At 37.7% G+C, this 26,587-nt stretch overlaps 1 protein-coding gene across 9 annotated transcripts in view; it reads right to left on the reverse strand.

Moving 5' to 3' along the window:
- Positions 1-16,357, reverse strand: part of PTPRK (protein tyrosine phosphatase receptor type K) — a 474,269-nt gene extending 457,912 nt beyond the window's left edge. For 3 of the 9 annotated variants that reach the window (XM_016157105.2, XM_016157109.2, XM_016157107.2), the window contains exon 1: positions 16,002-16,341. In XM_016157105.2, coding sequence (XP_016012591.1) covers positions 16,002-16,098 — 97 coding nt within the window. In that variant the 5' untranslated portion in view covers positions 16,099-16,341. Of the gene's footprint in view, positions 1-16,001 lie in introns of all 9 variants that reach the window. The other 6 variants (XM_036221605.1, XM_016157106.2, XM_036221606.1 and 3 more) reach the window with 4 other exon arrangements.
- Between the last annotated feature and the right edge of the window lie 10,230 nt (positions 16,358-26,587).

Here is a 26,587-nt window from a genome sequence, read left to right on the forward strand (position 1 = left end):
TTCCAGACCACCACAGCAAAGCAAGTATCTCGATAAGGCAATTTGTAACCTTTTTGCTGGTAGAGGGTACTGGTGAATTTAACCAAATTAACAAGAAAAGAATGAGACAAACTCTGTCATATACATCGCATTCAATGAAGAGGTCACTAGGTCACCAGCCTAATAGGGATCCTCTAATCAATCATATGAATGTATAAATCAATGTTGCCTGCCCCAACGAGGTATTGCCAAAAAGAAAGTGCTAATAACTTAGACTGGTATCACCTATTTTAGCAAGCTCAAAGGATATTATATTTGACATGCTATCACTAAAGTTCAAGCCTATTGCCATAATGTACAGAATAGATATATCCTTTTTGTCATCGCTCACATAAAAGACAATGTTTGCTATAGCTGTAATCCCAACAATAGATGGGGTTGTCAAAAACAATTAAAATCTCCACCTCGTTCAAGGCAGAGGCACCGGAAAAGGTAAAAGGTAAATGCTACTATGACATCCTGCCCCTCCTTTCTCCCTAGCCTTTACTTGACTGTATTTGAAAGCAACATGAGATACTCTTAATAAAATTATATGCTTATCTAAAATGTGTTGGCAACTGGAGAAGTTTGTGGTAAAATTATGAATAAGCGACGTGGGTGGATAGAACGCTCTTATCTACTATTATCCTGACTCAAACTGTGAGCAAACAGCTGAGAGACTAGAAAAGATCTTAAATGGATACTTACGTGAACAGCATGTATCTGTGGGAAATTCAAAGCTCTTCCCAAGGATTCCTATATCTAAGATAAAGGAGTGAACATCAGCCCTCAAAGTTACTCCCAGGTTTCACCTGGGATCTAAGTTCCTGATAAGAATGTGCCAGGAAAGGACACAGACACATTCTACTTTGCAGAATTAAGAGACTGCCTTAAGAGGAAGGAGTGAGAGCACCTGGGTTCCTCTGGCGATATCTGCAGTAATATTTGCAGGTTTATGGGTTTCTCCAACTCTGTCATTCTCCAACTCCCTTGTGCAAACAGTTGGGAAGCCACAGCCTGAACCACACTGATTAGAATTTATAGTTCCTGAATATATTATTAAGTTTAAGTTATTGACATAAGAAATGTCCAAACCTGTAAAGAATTTAAGAGTTTATTTGAGCCAAAACTGACGATAGTTGCCAGGAAGCAAGATCTCAAATGCTCTAGAGAATAACAGTTTTGCAGTTTCTTTTATGAATTTGAAATTAAGGAGGGAACATAAAAAGATTATATGAAGGTGGGAGAGAGCAATCAGAAGTGGATTACAAGGTTATGTTCTTTCTTAAGGGTTATTACCCCTTCCAGGGGTATCACTTTCGGCATTTAAAGATGTATTAACCTAGATGCACAACAACAATGATGCCCTGGGCTTGCTTAAAAACTGTTCACTGAAGAAGTTATAGGCCTGGGGCAGGACTACCCACCAAGACTTTCCAGTTAGAATGTATGACTTATTACAATACCCTTTTTTGTCCACAAAGTATACTTATACTGCCTATCACACAGTGTTTTCATTCCATACACAGGTCTGTCATACTCAATCTTTTTCTGCTTCAGTTTCCTTTAGATATTTGTTGTGACACATGCAAGGACAAATCTGCTTTCCACATAACAGCTGGATCATGATTCAGGGCCCCAGAACGAGCAGTACAGGTATGCGTCCCCTCTTTGGAAAGTTCCATATTCAAGTTCACATGTGCTATAAAAGTTCGACTTTTAATTTTTTTTTTTTTTGTTATTGACTATGCCACCCCAAAATATGCTTCTATGGGGTAGTAATTATTTTAGGGTGGTTAATTTTACATAGCAGACCTGGGTGAAGCCTGAAAACCAAGTAGAGGTTACCCATTGTAAAAGAACATTTACATTTGTAAGGGAAATCTCCCTGTGGAAGGGTGTTTCCCCCTCAGGGTTCCCCGGGCTGCCTCCAAGGTCCAAGAAGGCATAAATCTGCATAACAATCTCACCCTTGTTTTCTGTGCTTTTCCCAGTAACCCCTAACTGACTCTCCATCCCCCAGCATCATCTTTTTTCTTTAACTGCAAGTGGTATTAAGGTATTCTGTTGAGTTACTCAATGTTCATAGGTCTCCCATACATATAGTATATATGTTATTTATCTCTGTTTTTCTCCCGCTAATGCATGTCATGTTATTTTGAATATTTATCCAGCCAGAAGAATCTTCAAGGATAAACGATTTTTTCTCCCTTAAGCACAACACCTTAAGAAACTAAACTGTGGGTAAAAAAAGGGGTTCTAAGGAAAGTCACCTCACAGGGTGATCTGATTATAAATTCCTAACTGGGCCCCTCAAGGTGGGTAGTCATGCCCCAGGCATACAACTTTACTGAAAGCCTTATCCTTCGCCTTGAGCCAGCCCTGTTCATTGTTCTTGTTGCATCTAGGTTAACAAACCTTTGAAATAACAGAATACCCCTGGAAGGGGGCATTAACCCTCAAGAGAGCACATGTAATCTTTATCCAGTAATCCAACCCCCACTTTTTTTTCTCCAATCTTCTTAATGTCCCCTTTCCTTAATTTTGAATCGATAAAAGAAGTTGCAAAACATAGTCTTTGGATTTTTGAGATCTTGCTCCCCTGTATATGGTGTCAGTTTGGCTCAAATAAACTCTTGTAAAAGTTCTCTACAGGTTGGGACGTTGCTTACATTAACGAAGTGAAGAAGAGCTTAGGAAGACACCTGCTGCCACCACAATCACAAACACCTATATTAGTAGGAGCATCCATTCAGGATACAAAACTGAATTATTATGGTAAATTACATATTATGAGCATTTATTTTATCGAGATTCAAACCTACAGGGCAAAGAGCTCTGATAAGAAAGGTGACAGGAATTTTTAATTATACCTGGAGAGCAAATAGTCATAAGTATAACACACGGAAAGTAGAAGATTGTTCGATTACAGCTAGAGGAGATACAGTAAGAAGGGGAAAGAGTACTGGAAATCTGACACTTGAATCGAACATGAAATCGTTGTTGGAGTTTATCGAGGCTTTCCACTGCACTGATTGACGGGCAAAGAGCAATTCTGCAAGTGAGCTGAGTTGTCAAAAGTTTAGCCAACCCTAAGCTCCACAGCACAAGACCGAAATGGCTTTATCCTGTTGACAGTGGCTTGGGGTTTAAATGTATTTGAAGCGACCTTAGCTAAAGAAACTACCTTGGCTAAAGAAGATTAAATATCAACAGAAAGCTTCGAAAAAGAAAACAAAAACGTTATCTAGAATTCATAGGTAAATGATGGTCCAAATACCAGTAACGCATTTACTTAGCATGTGTCAAATGCAAACATGACAGTGAGGATATCCTTTTCTCATTCTATATGTAATCTCTGGGAAAACAACATTTTTTAGGAGCCAAGAAATCCTCTCTTATCTGCTGCTTAATTCTAATGTTGTCATTTTGAAATCCGAGTACAGCTCCTAGACGGGACATTAGTCTCACTGGGATGGACACTTAACAGAATATAGATCACACTCCTCAACTTTCTGGTCAATTTCCATTTTAATCTTATTCCCAAATTAGAGTTTTCATAATTCAGCTGAGATTAAATCTCTCCAGGGGATAAGTAGGTTTGTTGATACCCAAAATGTTGCACCTTCTCCAGCCTACCTAAAACTGAATGAATAAAGTGTGCCAAGCACTGTTTTAAACACTTCTTTCAGTATTCCTCAAAACAAATATCTGGGATAAGTACTTAAATCATTCCACTTTACAACTGTGGAAACTAAAGGAAAGTGGTTAGATCATGAAGCAAGAAAATGTTAGAATAAGCATTCACACTCAGGCAGTCAGGTTCCAAAGTCTGTGATTTTAAAATTATGCTATATATTCTATGTGTTCCTTGCTTAAAGATAAAATGGACACAGCACATTAGTGACTTGACTAATATAAAAGAGTTTTCTAAATTTCTGCTTTTGATTTTGCTTACTATTTATACATCTCCCGAATTAACTTTTCTCCTTAATTCACACACCGCAAGTCACATGGGTCTCTTTGAATACAGACATTCAAAATCTCTAATTTCTGGTGAGGTAATGGGTATATTTAAATGACAATAGTGTTGCCTCCTCAGAATGAATGACCAAAGCACCAGGAATAGAATTTACTCTGCTTCTGATATGCAGGTGCAGGGGCAGTTCTGGGGTGGGTCACAGTCTGCCCTGATTTCTGGCTTCTAGTCTCTTGGCTGGCCTCTGGCCTCTCTCTGTAATAGCTGCCCACTACTCTGGACAACACACTCTACTAAAGCAGCAGAGAGAAGGCTGATGAGAATCAGGGCAGCAGTGGCAGTAGATAAGCATCTGTAGGTCACAGCAAATTGGACTCTGCGGCAGAACAACCAGGGGCTCTGCATACGAATGTCCACGTAGTGAATGCACATGAACACTGTCCTCCATGAAGAGGGCCCCCCTCGACCTTCCTGATCCTGTTTCCAGAGGGAAAGTGACTGTGAGCTTCCAGAAAACAAACGTGCTCTCTGCCCGACTTGTTTATATTAACAATGACTCAACTTTGGGGAAATTCCATTTGGTGGAATTTTGTGTTAATTCTTTTTTGGTAGGCTTAGGCTTTTTGTGTGTAGACTCAAGGATACAGAAAGACTACTAATGCACTGTATTAACAAAGGCAAGTTCTAAAGTGGAGAAACCAGTAAATTCCAAGAGACAGACTGGGCTTTGAGACTTATCATGTCACAGAGGTATGGTCAGTTAAAAACAGCCACAGTTCACCTATCAATCACTAGATGTGGAGCTATGCAATGATCACTACTCCCTCTATAATCATAAAGTCACATGTGCTCCCAAACCAAAGGGACAATACTCGGCTTTCTTGCCAGAATACCCAGAACCTGACACAGCAATGACATATTAGAAACTCAAAGATATGTGGAATGGAAGAATAAACAGAGATAAAACCAGAATCATGCTCTCACTAAGTAAGCTAATCGGCTCAAATAGCAAGAGCATTTTTTTTAATGTCTTCATGACAATATTTCAAAAAGAAAAACTACACACACAACTGGCCATATATGATCACAGTCCTTAAAACGTGTGTTTAAAATGTTTTGGTGAAAATATTTTCTAACCAAATTTTCTAATCATTTTGTTAACATAACTAGTTAAAATACAAAACTATTTTGTAGCAAGCATCAGAGTAAAATTGACTTACATATATAGAGAAAATACACATATGTGAAGATGAATGTGGGGAGCCACATTTTATGATATATAAGAAAACTATTCAATGCTCACAAGAACCTTACTGACTCATCTTTATCACACCACTTTCCCAAAAAACTCAGATGTGTAAACTTGGATATGCAGTATAACTTAGATGTACAAATATACAAAGCATCTATTTATCGTTTTAATTTCCATACCTCAGCATATACTGTGCCTTCAACAATAATTATCAAAATTTATATTCCCAACAAAAATAATTTACATTTTTGTGATAGTTTACAATTACTTTTAAAAAGTACTTTCACATATATTACTCATTTTACCTTTAAAGATGTCCTACTAAGTAATTAAAAAAGATACTAAAATCGCTGTCATTTTAATAGTATCATTTTAGTGATAAGGAAATTAAGGATTAAGCAGAAAGGAATTACCTCCAAATGGCAGAGCTAGAACATGACAAAGCTAAGACTGGTACAGTCTCACAGCAAGCCCAATGTTCTTGTGCACTAAAATGATTTCATACATAGATCTCCAAAGAAGCCTTTTGCTCTCTCTGAAACAGGTTGCTGTCAATCCCTTCATTGCATACATTTCCTAAGAATTTAACGTAGTTAATATAAAGAAGCAATGATGAATCAACACTGGATAGTACTCTGCTTCAACCTTTCAGGATATTAGACCAATTAGACAAATTTCATCATTCAGGAGTCAGTTATCACACCTGACAAGAATATAATACAAAGTTTCAAAAAAAAAAAAAAAGTCAAAGAGAAAGTAGGCAATACACAGGAAAGAAAATAATAATTCATTAATTTTTTAAAGATAATAGGCAAAGGTCAGTAATAATAAACCTCCAGTAATAGAAGCAATGCTGATTGATGTCCATAAGCCTTCCCCCATGACCACTGTCTTCCCCTATGTGCCAGGCCAGGTGCTCTGGCCAGAGATGGGCCATTAGCAACCCTGGAAATCCTGGTCTAAACTGGCACAGCCACATGAGGGGCCCTAGTCCTCAGTCAAACTCGGTGAAGCATAGATGGGTATCTAACACAGGCCCGATAAATTTCTCATTGTGAGAAGGGAAGCTGGAACAACAGCTGCTATTTCTCTACATTTTATTCATTATTCAGCACCTTCTTACAGCCACTGTTTTGAATATCCCATGTTGTTCAGACACACTATCAAGTTAGTCCGCCAAGGTGAGAAGATCAAAATTATAAACAAGTTCGCCATCACCTCCTGAGTGTTCGTTTCAAAACTAGTTTCCAAAGTGAAGAGTTAGTTACTAGGCTTTATTTCTCTGTGTCAATTAGCATCATTTATCACAGCGTTGGCTTCTATTAAAAATAAATGCATTTATGCAAACACCTATTCGTGCACATATATACAAATAAATCTTGTAGGGTAGGGTGCCTGAATAGGTCAGGCTGGCATTTGAAAACATTGTTTTAGAACTTCAGAACACAAATCAAAATAATTCAAGAAAACCATAAATAATTATCTCTGTAAATTACCATTAAACAAAACAATGTATATGTTGTAACAGTGATATATATAAATTGAAATATTGAGTTTGACCTCAAATTCTTCCAAGGTGTATGACTTTGGGCAAGTTATATCAAATGAAAGAATATCAATTATAACTCATACTTCTTGTGTTTTATAAGGCCCCTCTCGGCACTCAAAGTTCTGTCAAATTTTAATGTTGGACTTATTATATATTATGGCAAAGAAAACTGAATAATAAAAATAATAAAATTTATGTTTTGAAGTAGGGCTTAAAGGGGAGGGGGCTCCCTAAATTATGAACAGCTGATATGCAATGCACACAAACCTGCCCTGTCCAATTTGCCTTTTCCTCTTCCTTTCCTACCCTCTCCTCCATGGGGACTAAGGTTTAGACCACCATGTCTTCCTGATATTACCTCCTAGCGGCCCAGAGCAGGGAACCAACCATCGGATCCAACTGTCTTTTCCCCACCACCACCTTTCTTCTTCTCAGAAGGGCTATTAATACACACACAAGTAGCTCTCCCCTCTTTCTTTGCTTTTACTGCTCACACCTTACTTAATTCCAACTTGAACAATCAGACTCTAATTTGGTTGCCTTTCCAAAACCCAATCCCTTATCTGTTGACAACTGATGGTTTGTTCCACAGTCCCCCCATCAGTCACGTGACATGGAGGGGGACCAAGAGTTGAACCCAGAATCCTAAAAAATAAGTCAATCAAATCACCGCACTTACTTTCCCTCAGTGAGAGCCTCCGATTCAGAGGTGGACACATGATTCATTGCATTCAATCAGAGTGAACCTCAAGGGCTTTTTCATGTGCAATCAGCATATACATTCACATTTTCCTAATGGACTAGAACGTGGGGTGCTGTCACTTGAAAACTGTCAAAGCTACCTCATCTCTAAACATCAGGCCTAAAAACAAACTCCTACAGCACCCCAGAGCTAGCTAAGTTGGGCGGACAAAGAGACATCATATACCAAAGGAATTATGTGAACTCCTAAGTCAGATTCCACCTGAGCTGTCGGTTGGGTGAGAGAATAAACTCCCTTTTTGTTGCAACCAGTCTGGTTGCATTTTCTGAACAATATGCTACCCCCGAAAAATGTCTGATGGGTATATATTCAATAATGAATCTTGGCTCTACTAGTTCTTCACACACTGTCTGTCACCTAAGGCAAGTTATTACTTAACCTCTCTTGGCTTCAGCTGCAAAATGAAGATGATTTCAATACTAAAGATTATCACGAGAATTTAAAATTATGTAAAGCATTGATCATAAGGGCTGGTGGGTCAAAGGCAGCCGGTAAATGGCAGATTCTATTGTTGTTTTTGCAATTGCTTCAGGGATATCTCTCCCCAATGTGTAACAGAATAAATTAGCCTAATTATTGCTGACAATAATAAAAGTACAACTAGTACAAAAGGCGAGGTCTAGAATTTGAAATAAAATTAGAAAAACTGTCAAAGCCTTCAAACTCTAAAGCTCTGGAAGATGCATGGAAGTACCTTTCAGAGTTTCTCTCCATCACTAACTTCTCCTCTAACACTGATCTGTCTACAGTGAAACCTCATTAGTTAAACACGAGTGTTAAAAATTAGGTAAGTGTGGAAATCATTGATTTGTAATTTATTTATTAACCCAGAACCACTGATTTTGTATTTCAAACAATACAGATTAAGCAGACTTTCGATTACAGTATCAAACACGTAGGGAATTCTGCTCTGCATTATCCCAACCTCCTGATATCACAGTAGAACTGACTCTATGGGTTAACATTAATTTATACTTCTTGTGTTTTATTAATCTCTGTCATAACCGTCATTACGCCAGGGTTTTCTGAATCGCTAGTGAACGGCAAAAATACAGCAGCCGTGATTTAATCAGAGACTTCACTGTTGAAACAGCCAGCAAAAGCAGACACATTTAGAATAGTAAATGGATAACAAAACACACTTACAGGCTCATTAATAAGAAGGCAATTAGGTCTTCTGGGAAAATTCATTTTCTAAAAGAAAGCTAAAGCAAGCTATAAAATGCAAGTAAAATTGTGTTTTGACATGAATAGTGTGCACTGTCTATTACATCATAATTTTTCTCTTGAGAGAACTGACAAGAATCTGTTCCTAAATATGAGTACAAAAGATAGTAAAAAGAGCACCAGTGATATTTAATGTATTCTACCTAACTCCCATTCACTATATTCGCCTATCCTATAAATGAGCTCCTTATTACAAAGATCCTTAAGTTACCCTTAGAAGAAAAAGAGAAATAAATATAAAACGAGAAACTGCTGCTACTAGTAATGTCAGAGAAAATGCTATTTCCTGTATCAACATAGCAATATGCTAAGTAAAAATGGTACATATCATGTTGGTTCTTCAGCTAATACGCTTACATTTAAATATTCTTATGTAACACATTTATAACCAAAACTGTTTAGCCTTATTTTTCTTGTAAAAATATTTCTTTCAAAATTGAGTATTCTTAAAAAAAACAAAAAAACAAAAAACTGTATGGTATCACTGTTTTGTGTTTGCGGTGTTAAATTATAATTAAGTAAATATTGATCAGAAATATAATTCCAGGGAAATTTGTTTCATGTTGTAATTAATCCTTTCACAATACTCTTACAATTCTACAGTGAATTGCATGTGGCAATTATTTTCAAGCTGAGCTTTTTTTGTCCTAGAGTAGTGTTTCTCAAAATTAAATGTTCAAGCAAATCACCTGGAAACTTTGTTAAAATGCAGATTCTGAATCAGTAGGTTTGGAGTGGGCTCTGATAGGAAATCACAAGATTATCACAAGTTTCCAAGTGATACTGATGCTGCTGGTCTATGGACCGCAATTCAAGTAGCGAAATTCTAGGGCATCTTGCAACTGAGAGATCCAACGACCATGAAGTAATCGGGCAATAACCCTCTAGATGGTCAGTGAGGGCAACAGACAGGCTTTCTCTCTACTCTGAATTTGAGGACTTACCTAAAGCGAATCACATCTCACATCAAGGAGCTGTGACCAGCCTGCCACTTTTGCATCTGTTAAGTAACCTCACCATCCAATAAGGATTGGGGTATTTCTGTAGCTGGTTAGCTGCTGACCTGGACAGAGTTTGGAGAATCAGCCTACAATCAGCTGGTTAAGGACTATGCTGCATTGGGAAGGCTTTATATAAATAGCGACCAATTTAGAGAAAAATATATTATGTTCTCATTAAAAGTATATAATACAGTACAATATCTTGTATATTATATAATTAATTTATTTTCCATTTCAGTTTCTTCATCTATGAAATAAAGAAAATGATTATCTATTTTCAATCTTCTTTCCAAGAAAAAGTATAGGGATTTGACTCCATTGCTAAATGTCCTTCCTTAACGTCCTTATAACCTGAACCTTTGGACAATGAAGTTTTATCATTATTAAGATGTGTGGATATGTGTGTGTGTGTGTATCTGTGTGTATATGTAAATACATATCTACATGTTTCAGCTTTCCTAACAAAACTAATGCAAACAATAAACTCAACTAGACACTATTTTATTTGGCTTTATTTCTGAGTTCCTCTTATTAAAATAATCTCTAGAATGATACCTGTAGGATTCAGCCAGCACTACACTGTTCATCATTTTTATTAACAGAGCTCTACAATCTTATAAAGTGGAAACATGGATTATTTCATTAAAGACTACTTAAATTGTTCCTAAAACAATTGTAAGCGACAAAATAAGCCACTTGTAATTTTTATGGATTATCGACACACAGAGGAGAATGCCAAAAAACTCAGCCAGAGTTAAGTGGGGAAATGGCAAGGTTCCACAACAGGATCAATGAGACCCTTACATCCCAGGCACAAGGTTTTCCCAGAATCCCAACAATCTGATACGCCTCACAAAAATTAGTGTTTTAATTATGTAAATTTAGTCTTATTATTGGAATATTAACTACAAATCAAACGAATTTCCACAAGAATACTACAAGAAAGTAAACATCTCTCTTTCTCTCTCTCTCTCTCTCTCTCTCTCTCTCTCTCTCTCACACACACACACACACACACACACACACAAATTAAAAAATCTTCATGGAACTAAAAAAAAAAAACATTTTATGTGAAACTCTGTTTCCTTAAGAATATTTTTCATGAAATACATTTCCACTAAGATGGAGCTCAAAGTTTGTAAACTATCTACCCCCAGAGTTCACACTGATAGCAGACATTCAAACACACATATTTTTTTAAGTTTTCCAAAGCAGAGCTGTGTGTAACTTATCTCAAAATATCAGGCAATATGGTACTCAAAATTGTATCCCTACTTACAAAAATGAACTTAAAGTTTCTCTTCCATTCAGAGATATATAAGCACAAATCTTTTGTGACATTAAAAGATTACTTCATAGGTTTACAAGTTTGTTTCTGTCTTCAATTGAAAAAAAAAAGTCTGATTGATGTACTTACTTTGTCATCAAATATCAGTTTAAGACACATCATGACTGGATAGCTATGACAAACAGCATGAGTTTTGATGAAAAAACAATTATAACCTTTTTAGGCAAAGAGAAATACTTTGATAAAGAAACACAAACCAGATACATATGATCAAAAGGTACAGTCTAAGATTAATACACGAGGGAAATTTTAAAAAATGAATATTTGGACAAAGACAAAGGATGATTCCAATAAACAAGTTAAAAATAGGGTTCCCTCCCTTTTGAAAATTAAAGATCAAACACACACACTCACACGCAGGCACACACACACTCTCCCAGTGTTCTTTGTTTTTTCTTTAAGAACAATCTGTAAACTCTCTTGATGTTTCCTGCTCTCTGTCTTCCAGAATTCCTCTTCCTGCCCTGCAAGATGAGCAGGCAGGGGGAAATGCAAACAGCATAGGACAGATGAGGACAGCATTTCCCATGCCTCTGAGAAGCGTGGTCTACACTGTTTATATACCACACCTCCAGCAGACCTAGGAGACTGCACATTTCAAAGATATTAGAAGGCAACAATATGGCTTCTCTACACAAGATCATATTACATGAATTACATTTTTTAAAAGGCCATAAAAGCCAGTAGTAAACCCTCATGGCTAGAACTGAGATTTGGTGGGAGATTTGGTGGGAAGGTTGGTTTGCTCTGGATAGTGGATGAGTCATATTTCTAGTTTTTAAGAACATGTCCAGCATAGAAAGGTATTTGTTGAAAACAAAAAGGCTATGATTTTGTGTGTGTGCATGTGGGGCTTTGTAGGGAAGGAGTGTGGGAGAGGGGCACAGCAGCAAAGGGCTTGATTTATTTTTCAAATTCACATTTATGAATACAAAGAGAAGAGCTGTCAGCAGCACATATGCCAAAGTCCAAGAGCAGCCAGACTTGACTCTTCTCGTCTGGGTAGGCCAGACACAAACCGACATCCTGCAATCTAGGAAACTCAACAGTCAGATATAAGAACCCTAATGAGAGAAAAACCAGTCCTAGAAACATCCGGTTACCTATTATTAGTGATTAGAATTTGGAGCTTCAATGAATTGAGGAACCAAGGGATTTTGGCCAATCTAAACCGGAAAATTAAAAGGCAAATCTTAAAGCAAGCTGTCTCTGATGCAATGTCCTAGCAGGTAACAAGTGTAAAAGTAATTAACTTCACATACAGAGACATCAAAAAGTCAGACACTAGGAAAGTGGCATTGCTTAGATAAGTTGCAAGGTCCTAAGGAATCAAGGATGCACTGTTACAGTGTGACATGCCAGAAACTAAATTCAAGGCACTTCCAGGCTCACATCATACTAGAGAGACAATAGTCCCTCTCTAGGTCATTGATAAGACTGCATCTAAAAGGCTGCGTATTTTTCTCCACTCTGAGATGAAAGAGCTGAACAATCAGCAATAGTTGAACAGCTAAGAAACCAACTTAAAATATATTTCTTCTACAGTCAGAATACTTTAAAAGGAATATTAATAGTGACTCGCACAGGTTTAGTTCAAGTAAAGATTTACATGAGGTAAGTATAAAAATTAAAGGAGAATTTCTCTCATTGTGCTGACATAATCATGGTATGGCCAATCTAGGATGTTTATGTTTAATAATGATTAAATAAATGACTAACCATGTGAAACACACATACAATCTTAAACAGCCTGCACTCACTAGGAGAGGGTGCAGGAGCAAGTAAAGACTGAAGCCAAGGAACTTAGCTACCTTAATGTATGATGATTACATCCCAGATGGCTTCCTAATGCTTTACAATTTACAGTGCCAGTTCACATAAATTATTTTATAGGATCCACATCAAAACCACGTGGAAAGGTCAGGACAGGTATTATTATCCCCATTTTACAGATGAGAAAGTTTCATTTCCAAGCCTTATCTGTTTTGTCAGCCAAATCCTAGTACAGAAATTTTTTTTTTTTTACATTATATGAAGAGATGATAGCTCTACAATTCAGTGATTAAACTTCAGTGCATCTTTGTACATCTATACCTCAGTTTCCCCAGGCATACCATGACACTGGTGTAATTTTAAGTGAGAGATTAAACTTAAAGAATATAAATTTAAGTTGATATTTATAGGAAATCTGGTTTGAAAGAGGCTCCCTATGCAACATTTTTACACTTCAACTACAAAAGCTAAGACAAAAGTCACAATGATGAAAATATTCTTAAATCTAGGGTTTCAACAAACCAGACTAGATGAGTACATATATCAAAGATCCAACAAAACTTTGACGCTTACTCCACCAAATACATGATAAGATCTAAAAGTGGTAAATTGTCCTAAATGAGTATGATTTAAAAGACTTATTCAGAGATTATTTTAAAATTCTTAACATGTTTTAGACTTTAAAGCACTTTTTAAATTTATATTTCTCAAAAGAAAAGTTCATCACTTAAAGAATTTAAGAAAAAACAAACAAACAAACAGTAACAAAGAATGCACCCTCAAGCTCTGAATCTATATCTTTGCAACAAATCTGACTGCCAAAAAATCTGATGGCAGTAGAATATCAAATGACTTAAGACAGCCAGCAAATGGAAGTTTTTACGAAACAAACGTTTAATCTATAAAGGCGGATCTACAACCTGACTTTAAACTATGGGAATAAAAGGCATTCATTTCTGCACATATATGTAAATCCTGAATGGCAAAATTTTGAGATACAGTCTTGGGAGTACTGCATATTAGGATTGCATTCTTTGACTTAAATATATCATAAAGTCAAATGTTTTGCCTTGTCACTAAAGAAAAGCCAGGCATTTTAGTGGCTGGATATCTAAGAACACAATTGTTCATTAGAGATATCTGAACTCCAGGGATAAGGAAAGCTCATCTGCACATTCTGCTGGAGGAAACTGAATATTTACTTGCTCATTAAAGGGTAAATAACATTTGAAAAGGAAAAAAGAAAAGTTTCTCTACTGCTGAAAATGTCTATCAGTTGTCAAAACATTAATAGCTGCAACTCCTGAATACATGTAAGTTTAATGATGCAACTGGTAGAATTGAAACTTCCGATTAACAAACTACATGCTTTTTCAAGCGTAGGCTCTCCGTGCAGTAATAAACACTGCAAAAATCAATATCCACTCCAACTTGCCTGCATATGACCTATGTCAAGCACGATTTCAATACTAATGGGCATGATATGTCAGAGATGCATGCAATAATGCTTACTCCGGAAATAATTAAATTAAGCTATCGGATCATTCACTACATAGAACCGTTTTCCTTGGCATACATCACTGATATACATAGCTTTTCCTCTACACGCTGCATTTCATCATCTGACTGAGTGCACAACGCATGTTGCCACCTGAATCTGTTGTCTAACTCCTTCTATAGAGTTCTAAAGAGGTCAGAGAAGACTGAAGTGAAATAAACATTACTCCCGATCACAGTAATTTGAATTTATTTCCCGGAAACCAGGCAGCCAAAACAACCAGAGAAACTAATATGTGCAAAGTAAGTTCGTGCTCCGCGTCCTGCAGCCTCAGCCAGGAGCGCGGCTGTCACTTCTCCGGTCTCCCCGTCTTCTCCAGCACCCCTTGGCCACCTCTGTGTCTCCGCCTGCGCCGCGAAACCAAAGCAGCAGAAGCGCTCGCCAGCCAAGCTGAGCTGGGTGGATTGGCCAGAAAAGTTGTCAGGATCTGCGCGAGACAAGCAAGCGCCCGGGAGCCCGCTCCCCAGCGTCCACCTGGTGAAACTTCAGAGCCCCCAGAGGAGAGAACGAAAGAAGCAACCAACGGGAAGGATAACAAAACTAGAAAGGAACACAGGACAGGACCGGGAGATGGGGTTACACAGACTTCTCTAAGTGGCTTTACCCACAACCCGAAGGGCTAAAATGCCAGACCACTCCACGTCCCTCCTTTGGGTCCTCGTGGCGGACAGCAGCCGTTTGCAGCCCCCACCACCCAGGCCGGCTCCGGGAGTAGCCGCGCCAGCTTTGCGGTGGCTCAGCCCGAAGAACAGGCTACCACACCGGTGGGCAGGCTTCCCGGACCCGGTTCTCAGCCCTCGCTGCACAGGACCGTTCGGTGTGGAGCCTTTGGATCATATTTCAAAACATGAAATGCACATACGGAACCCACTCCACTCAGTGCCCTAACCCACAGGGCAAAGCCAGGAGCAGCTCAACGCTGGCGGAGGAGAAAGAGGCTGAGGGAGGGACGGGGAAGTAGTTAAACAATAGTAGGGGAGGTTATTCCCGGGACAAAAAGCACCTGGCAAAGCGCGCCGAGGTCAGTGCCTTGGAGTCTCAACGTTTCTGACAATGGCTTCCCGGGGGGGAAAAAATCAAATTAAAAAAAATTTTTTTTTGAACACTCTAGTGGCAGACAGCAACAAGCCTGCACTACGAGCAACTGAGTAGCCGTCCCCGGAGTCGTAACTACTTTTTCTTTCTCTCTTTTCCAGCGCCGTGCTGCCCGCGCTGGACGCCGAGGCTACCAGTTTCCCAAGAAAAGCAATGTCTCATACACTCCTGCACAACCTGGCCAGCCTGCGCCCAGCGCGAACCTCATAGAGGAACAATGGGTCGCTAAGACAAAAGTTACCTGCGCCGAGCGACGCCCAGACCGGGGCCCCACGGTCCACCTGGCACAAACTCTGGGGACATCTCTCTCTCCCTCTGCCCTGCCCCTCACCCCAGGGCCGCGAAAGCTCCCCCAAATCCTTGTCCCCCGCCCTGGAAGAGTAGCCACTCTACCCCCTTGCGAGCCTGGGGCCAGAGGTGGTTGTCTGGGCCACTCACCTGCGGAGAACTGGCCTTGGGCCGACCCCAGAAGGGGCCAAGGGGAAAGAAGCAAGAGCGCCAAAAAAGCAGGCAGCACCGCCGTCGCTGTATCCATGTCGACTTTGGGAGAAGTTTCAAGCAGCTTTGCAAAGAGCTGCCGGGGCGATCGCAGCGAAATCCACGACTAGAGATGCCGGCCCGGCCTCGCGGGGTGAGAGCGGGAAGTCCACAGCCGCCTGCCCGCACTTTTTCCTTCTTTGTGGTCGCCAAACTACCTCTGGGGCGCCAGCGTCGCCTGCGTCTCCCGCCGGCCGCGGCGGCAGCTCTCCATGGCTCAGCGGAGGCTGCTCCTGTTAGTCAAGAGTTACTTTGCTCGGGGAGGGACGGGGGCGGAGCCGGGGATGACGTCGCCCCGCGGGCTCTGGGCGCTTAAGGAATGCGGGCTCGGGCGCGGCGCCGCCGCCTCCTGCCGGAGAGACGCGCGCCAGCCCCGGCCGCGCGCCCCGCGCCGCCTTTGTTCGCTGCCCGGGCCCGGCTGCCCGCCACTGCTCGTGGGGAGGGAGGAAGCGAAAGCGTATCCGGCGCTGTTCGTCGTCCTGTTCCAGAAATCTGAGTTTGAGATGCGAGAGTTCTTTAAGCAATGTGTCCGGACCGTAGAGGACGAACGCAGAGAAGCCCTGCCACTGGACCACAGGCGTCCTGGGGTTAGATCCCCACGGTGGAGGTCCCGGAGCGGTTGCCGGTAGGAAGAAGGGGGAGCGTAGAAGCGCCCTAAGGAAACACCCACCTACATTGATAACTCGCTGTTCCTTATTCACGTAATAAGTAATAAGACACCTCTCCCCCATTGAAAACTTATTGTTCCTTAGTCATAAAAATAAAGCTTGAACCAAAATAAACGTCCGGTAGGTAACTTTTCAGTGTGAACAGCTGGCGTGTCTCCATTCTGGTTTATTTCTCATTTGCCGAATACTTGGATTTACTCTCTACTTCCCTGATTTTGCTTGTTCTGAAACCTCCCGGCCTCTTTCCACTCCCCTCACGAAGAACCTGAGAACTGCATCACGGCTTATTATCCTTTCCTTTCACATAGGTCTGCTGAAGGAGAAAGGGCTTTTGTTTTATTTTTAATATCTAACAGCTATTTAAAACATGAGTATTTAACAAAGGACTTAACACCGACAAAGAAAACAGCAACGGATGGTCTTATCCGGAGGGAAAGAATGCTATACGCCTACTATGACAGTGAAGTATTTTACAGTTTGCTACTTCTCCAGCAGCTTGAAGTGGCTTCACCATATGCTGAACTTCTTGCTTCTGTGAGGAAAAAAAAAAAAAAATGTATAGTGCATACTTTATTCATTGTTGTAAAATATCAAATAAAATAGATGTGGTCGCAACTGAATAAACAATATTTATTCAGAATTTTGATGTTATACATACAATTCCTAAAACAATAGAATCTATTGATTGACATATGTCAGTTACTCAGACATCTTTAGCCTTCGTAAATCAACACAATTCGAAACTCAATATAACACATAATTTACCAAGACATATATGCCTTTATTCAAATCAAATATATGCTATTAATGACCAGGCTTATGATAGAACTGGAATATAGATATAAGTATAGATATGAAATCAGGAAAGAAGAGACTTTTTTTAAAAAAAAATTGGTAAGAATAGAAGTTTGATTAAACAGAATTTGGAGTATGATAGCTATTTCATTAGCACATTAACTAGCCCAACACTTGTCAGTTCAATTCAGCATAGTTAAGTTCATTCTTCCTTAGGATACAACATAGAATGTTTAAAAACTCATCATCCTATAAATGTTAGCACCTTAATGTTCTTATTTCTTTGATTAAAGGATATTTCTAAATCCTAGTTAACAAAAAAAAAACTGAAGGATATATATTTTCCTTTCGAAGGACTTAGCAGAACTTTGTGAAATTCAGCAATATGCTTCAAGAAAAAAAAAAAAATCCCTCTATCCATATACTAATAAATCTGTTCTATCCTTGAAAGAAAGACAAAGGAAGTTCATGACTTGATAGATTTGTTTGTTTAAACATAAAAACCTCATTTAAAACTTGACATACAGTACTAGGGCAAAGAACACACAGTTCTTACCTTGCTCATTCTTGGGTCAACCCATGGTTGATTCATTTCATTTTCTCTATCCTGGAGGTAAAAACAGTAACAGGTAATGTTTACAGAGCACTTACAAAGTGTTAGGCACTATCTTAAGATATACAATGTCTCCTTGAGTTCTGACAACAATTAGATGACTTCCTTACAATTATTACTCCCATTTGACAAATGAGGAAACACAGTTACAGATTAAGTAATTTACTCTCCCAATTTTACATATATAAGTAAGAAGTGGGGGAGGGGAAACAGGAGGCAAGGAACTTCTCTAAAGAAATTAGCATTTAGCAAGGATGTCTTCTGAGTATCAAAGTAATGCAATAAAACTTTTGGACGAGTAAATAGGTCCTGTTGTCCTTAGATATCACTAATGCTGTCCGCAGTAACTAATGCTGGCCAAAGTGGATTGAGTATTTGTTTCTTCCACATATTACCTGGCAAATATTAGGAACTTGCTAGATTTTTGTTTATTTGAAAGAATGAATGGATGTATCATCATTAATCAATAGAAATACAAATTTGGTATAACAGAAAAAAATATCGACATGCATTTAACAATCACTAAAATGTTTATATTCTTTGTTCTAAGAAAATAATCCCAAGGGTGCAAAGTGTTATGTACACAAAAATATCCATCATTTACAAAAAAAGAAAAGTGGAAATAATATAAATGTCCACCAATAGGCAGATTTATGAACATTATCTGGATAGAATATCTCACAGCAACTAGAAGTGAAGATTATTAGGAAAGAGTAAGTTGCAATGTGGGAAAATGCTTATGATAAAATATTGGGTAAAAATCAGAAGACAGTGTAGAGTTTCAATTTGAGAAGATGAAAAAGTTCTACAGATGGATGGTGGTGATGGTTGCACAACGTTAATGTACTTAAAGCTATTGAACCATATGCTTAAAAATAGTTTAAATGGTAACTTTTATATTATATATATTTTACTAGACAATATCATAAGTCAAAAGTAAACATATATTGTAATTACAGCTAAGAAAAGACTAAAAAAACAAATTATAATATTGATATAATTAGTAATAGAAGTAAAATAATAAAAATTAATAACTGTCCTATATTTTTCTACTATTTTTTGGTACATAATTATAACATATCTTTTTAAAGAGGACAGATTTGTATTTTGATTGCAGATTTACTGCATAGTAACTCCAATAATGAATTTAGATCTGCATTTGGCAAAATAGTTTCTGTAGGATTCTTGCTCTATCAAAATTTACTAAGTGTAATTGGAAAATAAGGCCCCCAGGTAAAATAAGCTTGGAGAACTCTGGACTAAACAAAGTTAAACAGCTTCCTTAACTATACCAGGTTTCTTTATTATAAAACTTTACCATGTTATTAATATAGTATTGTACACTATGAATAAGCTGGAAGTGAGGAAAGAATACATTCTTTTTTAAAGTTTTATACCATAGATCTCTTTAATAGAGAAGTATTTCTCAGGATTATGGTTCCAGGGAACGGAATTTGAGAAGTATTGCTTTAAGCAGCATTTACTATATCTGTATTTCAGTTTTCTGCATATGAAAATGAGGCTAATCAGATTTTTCAAAGGATTAAATGAAATATAAATATTTTTAAATATATATTTTTCCTATAGATGTAAATTTACTTATAGGTAAAGATATAAAAGGGCCTGGGTAATAACAATTGCTGAGTAAATGTTCTTTTCCTCCTCTTGTTCCTCTGAAGGATTATGTTCAAAGCCATACCCAGCAGAAGCAAGATTTACCCAATGACAGACCGTGAGTCTTCTCCCAGCATATATTTATTAGCAATTACATAATATTCTCAGTTGTTAATAATAATTAATTGCTCGTGTTATGCTTTTTAGTTTGAAAGTCCTCTTCCCCTATATGTTCTCAATCTATCCTCACTCTAACCCTGTGAAGTAGGTAGGTCAGGTAGTATTATTAATTTAATATTAACTAATGAGAAAAAGAAAAGTTTAGAGAGATTAAAATACTGGCCAAGGTTATAACACTGACCAATAGCAGAGCTGTCACTCTGACCTGCATATTTTGATTTCGAATCTCATCTCCGCCGCGCCCCCCCCCCACTCATATGAACCTAATTCTCATCTCTATAACTTTCATTTGAGTTAAATGTCAAAATCCTTAATGATATTCATTAGACAGAGCCTCTTAGTCTGTGGGTGGAAATGAGCTTCTATTTTCTCTTTGAAATGAGAAGACTAAGGAGAAGGAGGAGAAGAAGATTAAAAGCACTTCCTTACAGTAATGGTCTTGCACAGGTAGGCATGTTGTCAGTAGAGTCCTTCAGGCAGGGAAGGCAGGAAATTTCCCATAAGATAGCCCTTGAACAGAACAGAGCTTTCCAGAACAGAAAATAAATAAATAAATAAACGAACAAACAAACAAATAAATAAATAAATAAGTGCCTCTGATGCTTTTGAAAGCCATTGTTCTGGATGAGCATTTGCATCTACTGTAGGGTAAAGCCCAGTTGCTCCCTGAAATAATGCTGGGACCTGGCCAGTTACTACCTAGATCTTGACACCAGAGCATCTATAAGCAAATAAAATAGTGACGGACAAGTTTCTAAATCTCTAAGGAAATTCTCCTCTCTGGTAATTTTGGATAAAATGGAAAGAAATATCCTGTACTTAAAACCAGAGTTATTTTGTAAGTCCCTTGAACCCTTTAAAATATCTATAACTGGGAATTAGTTCAGAAACACTAAGAAAATGCATGCTCCAAAGGTTTTATCCAGGGAAGAAAAAAAAAAAAGTGAGCAGCTTGAGAACTCGGTGTTGCCAATTTGGAAGAGCAATTTGCCTACAGCTGCATATAATTAACAAGCATGGGTCAAAAAGGAAGCCAATCATAAAAGTGTAAATCGAATTGGAGTGGAGGGATGGGACAGTGACAGTCGCTTCCAGAGCTGGTATATTCTGACTTCAGATGACTTCAGAGTCTCTTCCATTTTCAAAAAGCCTCACCGAATGATGTTAGGAAAAGATTAAAATTGGAGGGGAGGAGGGGAATGTTTGGTTTTCATAATACTCTAGCCTGTGTTTGATAAATTACCTTTTCTGGGACATTATATGAGGCCTCGTTCATCCTTTATATTAGTAAGCAATCTCCATGCCAAAAGAAAAAAAGTATTCCCCCCACTCCACCCCTCCATCCCCCATCTCCAGCTCACTATAAGAAAAAAAAGTATAAAGGAACCAGGCATATAGCATCCCACTGAATCCTGTTTGAATTCTTTTAGTTTGAATGGACAAATTATCCTGAAGTATTTTTTTGTTATTGTTTATTACTTTAGTAAAAACCAGGAAAGAGGATAACCCTTAAAATTAATTAAATACATCCCGTATTCAATAATACATTTTGCAGGGTTAAAAGCTCTTATGCAAAGTTGCAGCCCGAGGAGAATTAACACAGCTGAATGAGAAATTATCTAATGATTATGCTCTCTCTTTCCTCCTACTTACTTCTGGAGGGGTTTTGGGGGCCGGCTTCACATATGGAACCCTGTGGATCCTGCCATCTCTCTTTTCTGCTTATTCTGGTCTGAAGACAGAATAAAATTCCGAACACAAAATGTGATGCTTACCAAGCTCTGGAGATTTTTCTAATCCTCCAAACATTCTCCAATAAAATCTTCCCTTTACACTGCTGTTGTTGCCACAGCATTTATAACCAGGGCAAGTCTGACAAGAAAATGAATCGTTCAAACCTACACACAAACATAGGGGCTCATTTCGCTGCTGAAGTCCTCTTTAACCAAAGCAAAGAATTCATTTTGTCATTTGCAAGCATTTATTAAGTGTACAACACAGTGTTAGTTACTCTATGGGGGACACAAGAGAATTAGCAGTTTATATTTAACAGACAAAAAAAATCAAGAGACAACAAACCATATGAGGTATGTGTGTGTGCACATGCATATGTGTGTGCATGTGTGTATGAGTTATAACATAAATGTCAAAGCAAAGTATTAGGTCATGGTAAAGTACAGTTGGAAGGTAAAGTTTGATGGCAGTTTGATGAGCTAGATCTTAAAGAAAGAGATAGTTGCAACTGGCAATTAAAAAGGAGGAACTGTGGTACAAACTATTTGTTGGCTCTTGAACTTCTTGAATAGGCTTTTTATGAAGTAATTTTCTTTTGATGACCGACCAAAACGTACCTCTCATTGACTGTGATACCTGTTTATCCTAGAGATGAGTTCTCATTTTATTGCTGACTTTTCAAATCATTTGAGCATCTTTGTTGGAAAATGCATAAAATATAGATTTCTCATAACATCAGTTTTGTATGCTTTCAAAGTTTCACAACTGCCTACACTTAATAAGCTTAAAGAGGAGCTATTAAGAAATAGCCATATGAGCACAATGGAGTATTAAAATCATATGCAATTTATTTGGGGTCATAATGAAATAGTCAATTAGCTCTTTTCTTATTGACAACTATAGCTGATATAAACTAATAGTCCATGGCTCTCAGCAGAAAGTCAAAGGATAAGAAGTCACAACGGTTTGGGGAAAGAATCAGAGGCGAATTGGTGAAAACCTAGTTTTATTTTAGTTTCTGCGTGCTGTAAAATAGCCACTTAAGTAATTTATATAAACTTTAGAGAAGTCTGATGGACAATGTGAATGTATATAAGAAATAATCATACTAGCTAATTTTTTAAAAACACTTTACATGGGATGGTAGGCAGAATAATGACAACCTGACTCCCTACCACTACCACCAAAAACAAAAAAACAAAAACAAAAACAAAAAAAAAAAACATGTCTCTGGAAGCTATGAATATGTAAATATGTTTTTTTATGCAGAAAAAGAGACTTTGCAGATGTCCTTAAGAATCTTGAGACTGCAATGTCATCTAGGAATAGCTGGGTGAGTTCAATGTAATTCACTAGGTCCTCATAAGAGAGAAGCAATGGAGATAGCCAAATTGGAAAGAAAGAAGTAAAATTGTCATTATTTGCGGATGCCATGATGCTATATATAAAAATCTCTAAAGATTTCACCAAAAACCTATTAGAATTAAGCAAGTAAATTTAATAAAGGTGCAGGATATAAAATTAATATTCATAAATTTGTTACACTTCTATACACTAATAATGAACTGTCAGAAAGAGAAATTAAGAAAACAGTCCTATTTGTGTCAAAGACAAACAAATTTAACTAAGGAGATAAAATACCTATACTCTGAAAGCTATAAAACATTGATGAAAAAAAGTGAAGAAAACACAAATAAATGGAAAGACATACTATACTCATAAGTTGGGGAATTAATATTATTCAAATGTTTTTACCCGAAGCAATCTACAGAGAAATGCGATCCCTATCAAAATATCAAAGGCATTTTTCACAGAACTGGAACAAATTATAAAATGTGTATGGAATAACAAAAGATCTCAAATGGCCAAAGCGATCTTGAGAAAGAAGAACAAAGTTCAAGATATCACATTTCCTGATTTTAAACTATATCGCAAAGCTATAGTACTCAAAACAGAATGGTACTAGCACAAAAACAAATGCATAGATCAATGGAACAGAATAGAGAGCCTAGAAATAAACTCAAGCTTAGATGGTCAATTAATTTTTGACAAAGGAGGTCTTATTTCACTATTCTAGCCTGTTTCCCTTTCACCCTGATTTCTTATTTATATTTTAATGTACTGGTTTTATTTTTCTAAACCAAAAGTTAAGCCTACCAAAAAATAACTAAAACAAACAAAACTACCCTAGAAGAATGGGTATATAGTTTTGCAGATTTATAAGATAAATGAACACCTTCTATCTTCCTGCTTCTTAAATCTTTTTTAGATGAAAGATGACAAGTTACAGAAAGTTAGGGTGCCTTACCCGAAATTTTAGAGTGCATCCCTTAAGCATGTGCTAATTACTGACTTGTCAAGGTTAAATAGGAATGGGAGTGGTTTCTGCATTATGAAAGGCTATTCGTTAAATTGTAATCTAAGGTTATTCATCTCTGAATCACAGAACTTATAGATTTTTATCTCCTCTGTGACATTCTGCCACTTATCCTTGGATTGTGGTAAGAGAAAGAGATTCGGATGACCCACCAGGCCCTCCAAATTATTCACAAAACTGTCAAGAAAAATAAATAGTACAGAATCTATACATCTTTGCAAAAGGACATGTTTGAGGAGACTAGGAAAGACATTAAAATTCCCTTTAAATTACTGAGACCTATTCCTGCATTAAGAAGAAATTACTCAGATCCAAAGGTATGATTTTTCAAAGAAAAAAATGACACCCGAGTTGGTAAATGACAAGACCTATCACAGAGCTATTTTGTCCAGTTATAATACAGCTGCTGATCAGTTTACTAAGGAGCCCAAGGGCAGATTAATTATTTAGCAATGGAATAAATTGAAAAGTTGGCCCTAACTACTTTAATACAAATTGAAACACCAGACTCAGAAAAACTCTCAGCAGTAGTCACAGAAAATGCAAATGATTTTGTAACTAGGTTTTACTATCGGTTTATCAACTCTATCTCCTTTTTCTTTCTCTTAACTCTCAACCTCCATTTTCCCCATTCCAGCCCGTCCTATTACCTCCAGTCTCTTATGCCCACTTCATACTAAGCAATACCTTCCAAATAGGGCAATTCTTCTCTTCAGCTTTCCCTATCTCCTTTTCCTCTCCTTTCCTTCCTATCTTTAACCCTCTGTACTGGTCACTCAAGAGATAGAGCCCAAGGTCCCAAACCTCCAACGGCATAAGTTAGCATCTAATGGTGAGTATGGGGACAGGGAGAATGACATGTGAAAAAGGAACTAGAAATAAAGGCAAAAATGATAGGCACCACTGAGATGCAAACAACTTGGTGTGAAAACAGATGAAGAAGTAATTAATTTCTGTCATTTTCTAACAAGGATGGACGACAAATATCTTTACTCTGCCTATTCCCCTCCCATCTGTTTCTCTCACTTCTAATGGGGACAATTTGGGATCTGGGTTGTCAGTTTATGCTACTGAAATGTGAAACTGGAGGATGAAATTTATTCTGATGTCAACCACAGAAGAGGCTGTATTTAATTTAAATATATATAGTCAGAGAGCAGTTTGGTGACTAAATCTCTATAAAGAACAACAATCCTAGGTCCCTGATGTCAGTTTCTGCTTTAGAACCCACAATAATTGTTGTGAACATGTTTTCTCATTTTTTCCTCTCTCTTTCAACTTCCCGATGCCTCCCTGGGATTTGCCAGTATTTTGCCTCACTGATTTCTGTACCGAACTCTTCTAGCTGCTGTACACTTCAAGTACAGACCAGTCTATATACCAGAACAACCTGATTGCTATGCGTTATGAATTCAGAGGCACTCTCCAGAGAACTTAGTCTAAAATGCCATTATTTTATGCGTCTTATCAAACATTCAAATGTTCCTGTGAGGGTAGAGCAGAAGGTCTACTGGTCATTTAAACCTCAGTTTGAATTATTTCATCATATTATTTTCCTCTAAACATCTAGTAGACATGAGCTACCTTTGAGAGTGCTAATTCACTCCTACAGCCACTATTTATGTACATCCTATTAAGGTTAATTTGATTACCGCCCCCCCCCCCAAAAAAAAATGAATAAGACTTGTCTGACTCATTGGCCAGTTGGGGGAAAGAAACACACCATAATTTTAATAAATAATAATTGTATGGGAAAACTACCAGTGCTGCTTTGAGAATTAGGTATAGGCTTCAGATTGAAGACCACAGATTTGAGATCAGTCTTGAAGATTAACTTTGTACTGGCCAGAGCTGGAAAAGGAGAGGGAGAATTTTGGAATTATGAATACTTTGAAATGGGGGGGTTTGGAGTGAAGGCCAGAATAGAAATTTCAAGCAGCCAGGAATAGCATAAGACATTGGGAGAAAATGCCACAAGGGAGAAAAGGATAGGGGAAGATTATACAACAGTCTGTTACTATTTTAGATGTTTGCCATTGAGGGCTTATTTTAAGAGGCAAAGAAACAAGGCAGTTGGGATTTGGGATAATTTGGAAGAAATTAGAATATGAATAATAGAACTGACAGTACATGAATCATCATTACTTTTAATCAGTCTTTCTCCCAGTCACCTAAGATCTCCATTGTTTGTTACACATAAACATGATGAAAAGCACAGGAGTACCGGTTCTATTATTAACTACTTACAAGTACCCTTTATTCCCAGGGATTCATTTCTTCATATTTTTCTGAAAAACTCAGGAAAAGATGATCCTTAAAATCTCTTTTAGTTCTAAACACTATGATTATTTTTAGTCTTGGATGAATTGTGCTGTGTATTGTACTATCTAAATAGACACAATCTCCTGATACTAGAAGCATAAGCATTACCAGAATTTTGACATCAAGGAACTCAGGGATTTACTATTTCAAATTTTATAAATAACTTTTTCCCTATTCATTATAA

Source organism: Rousettus aegyptiacus, unplaced genomic scaffold, assembly GCF_014176215.1.
Source record: "Rousettus aegyptiacus isolate mRouAeg1 unplaced genomic scaffold, mRouAeg1.p scaffold_m13_p_1, whole genome shotgun sequence".
NCBI classification, from domain to species: Eukaryota; Metazoa; Chordata; class Mammalia; order Chiroptera; family Pteropodidae; genus Rousettus; species Rousettus aegyptiacus.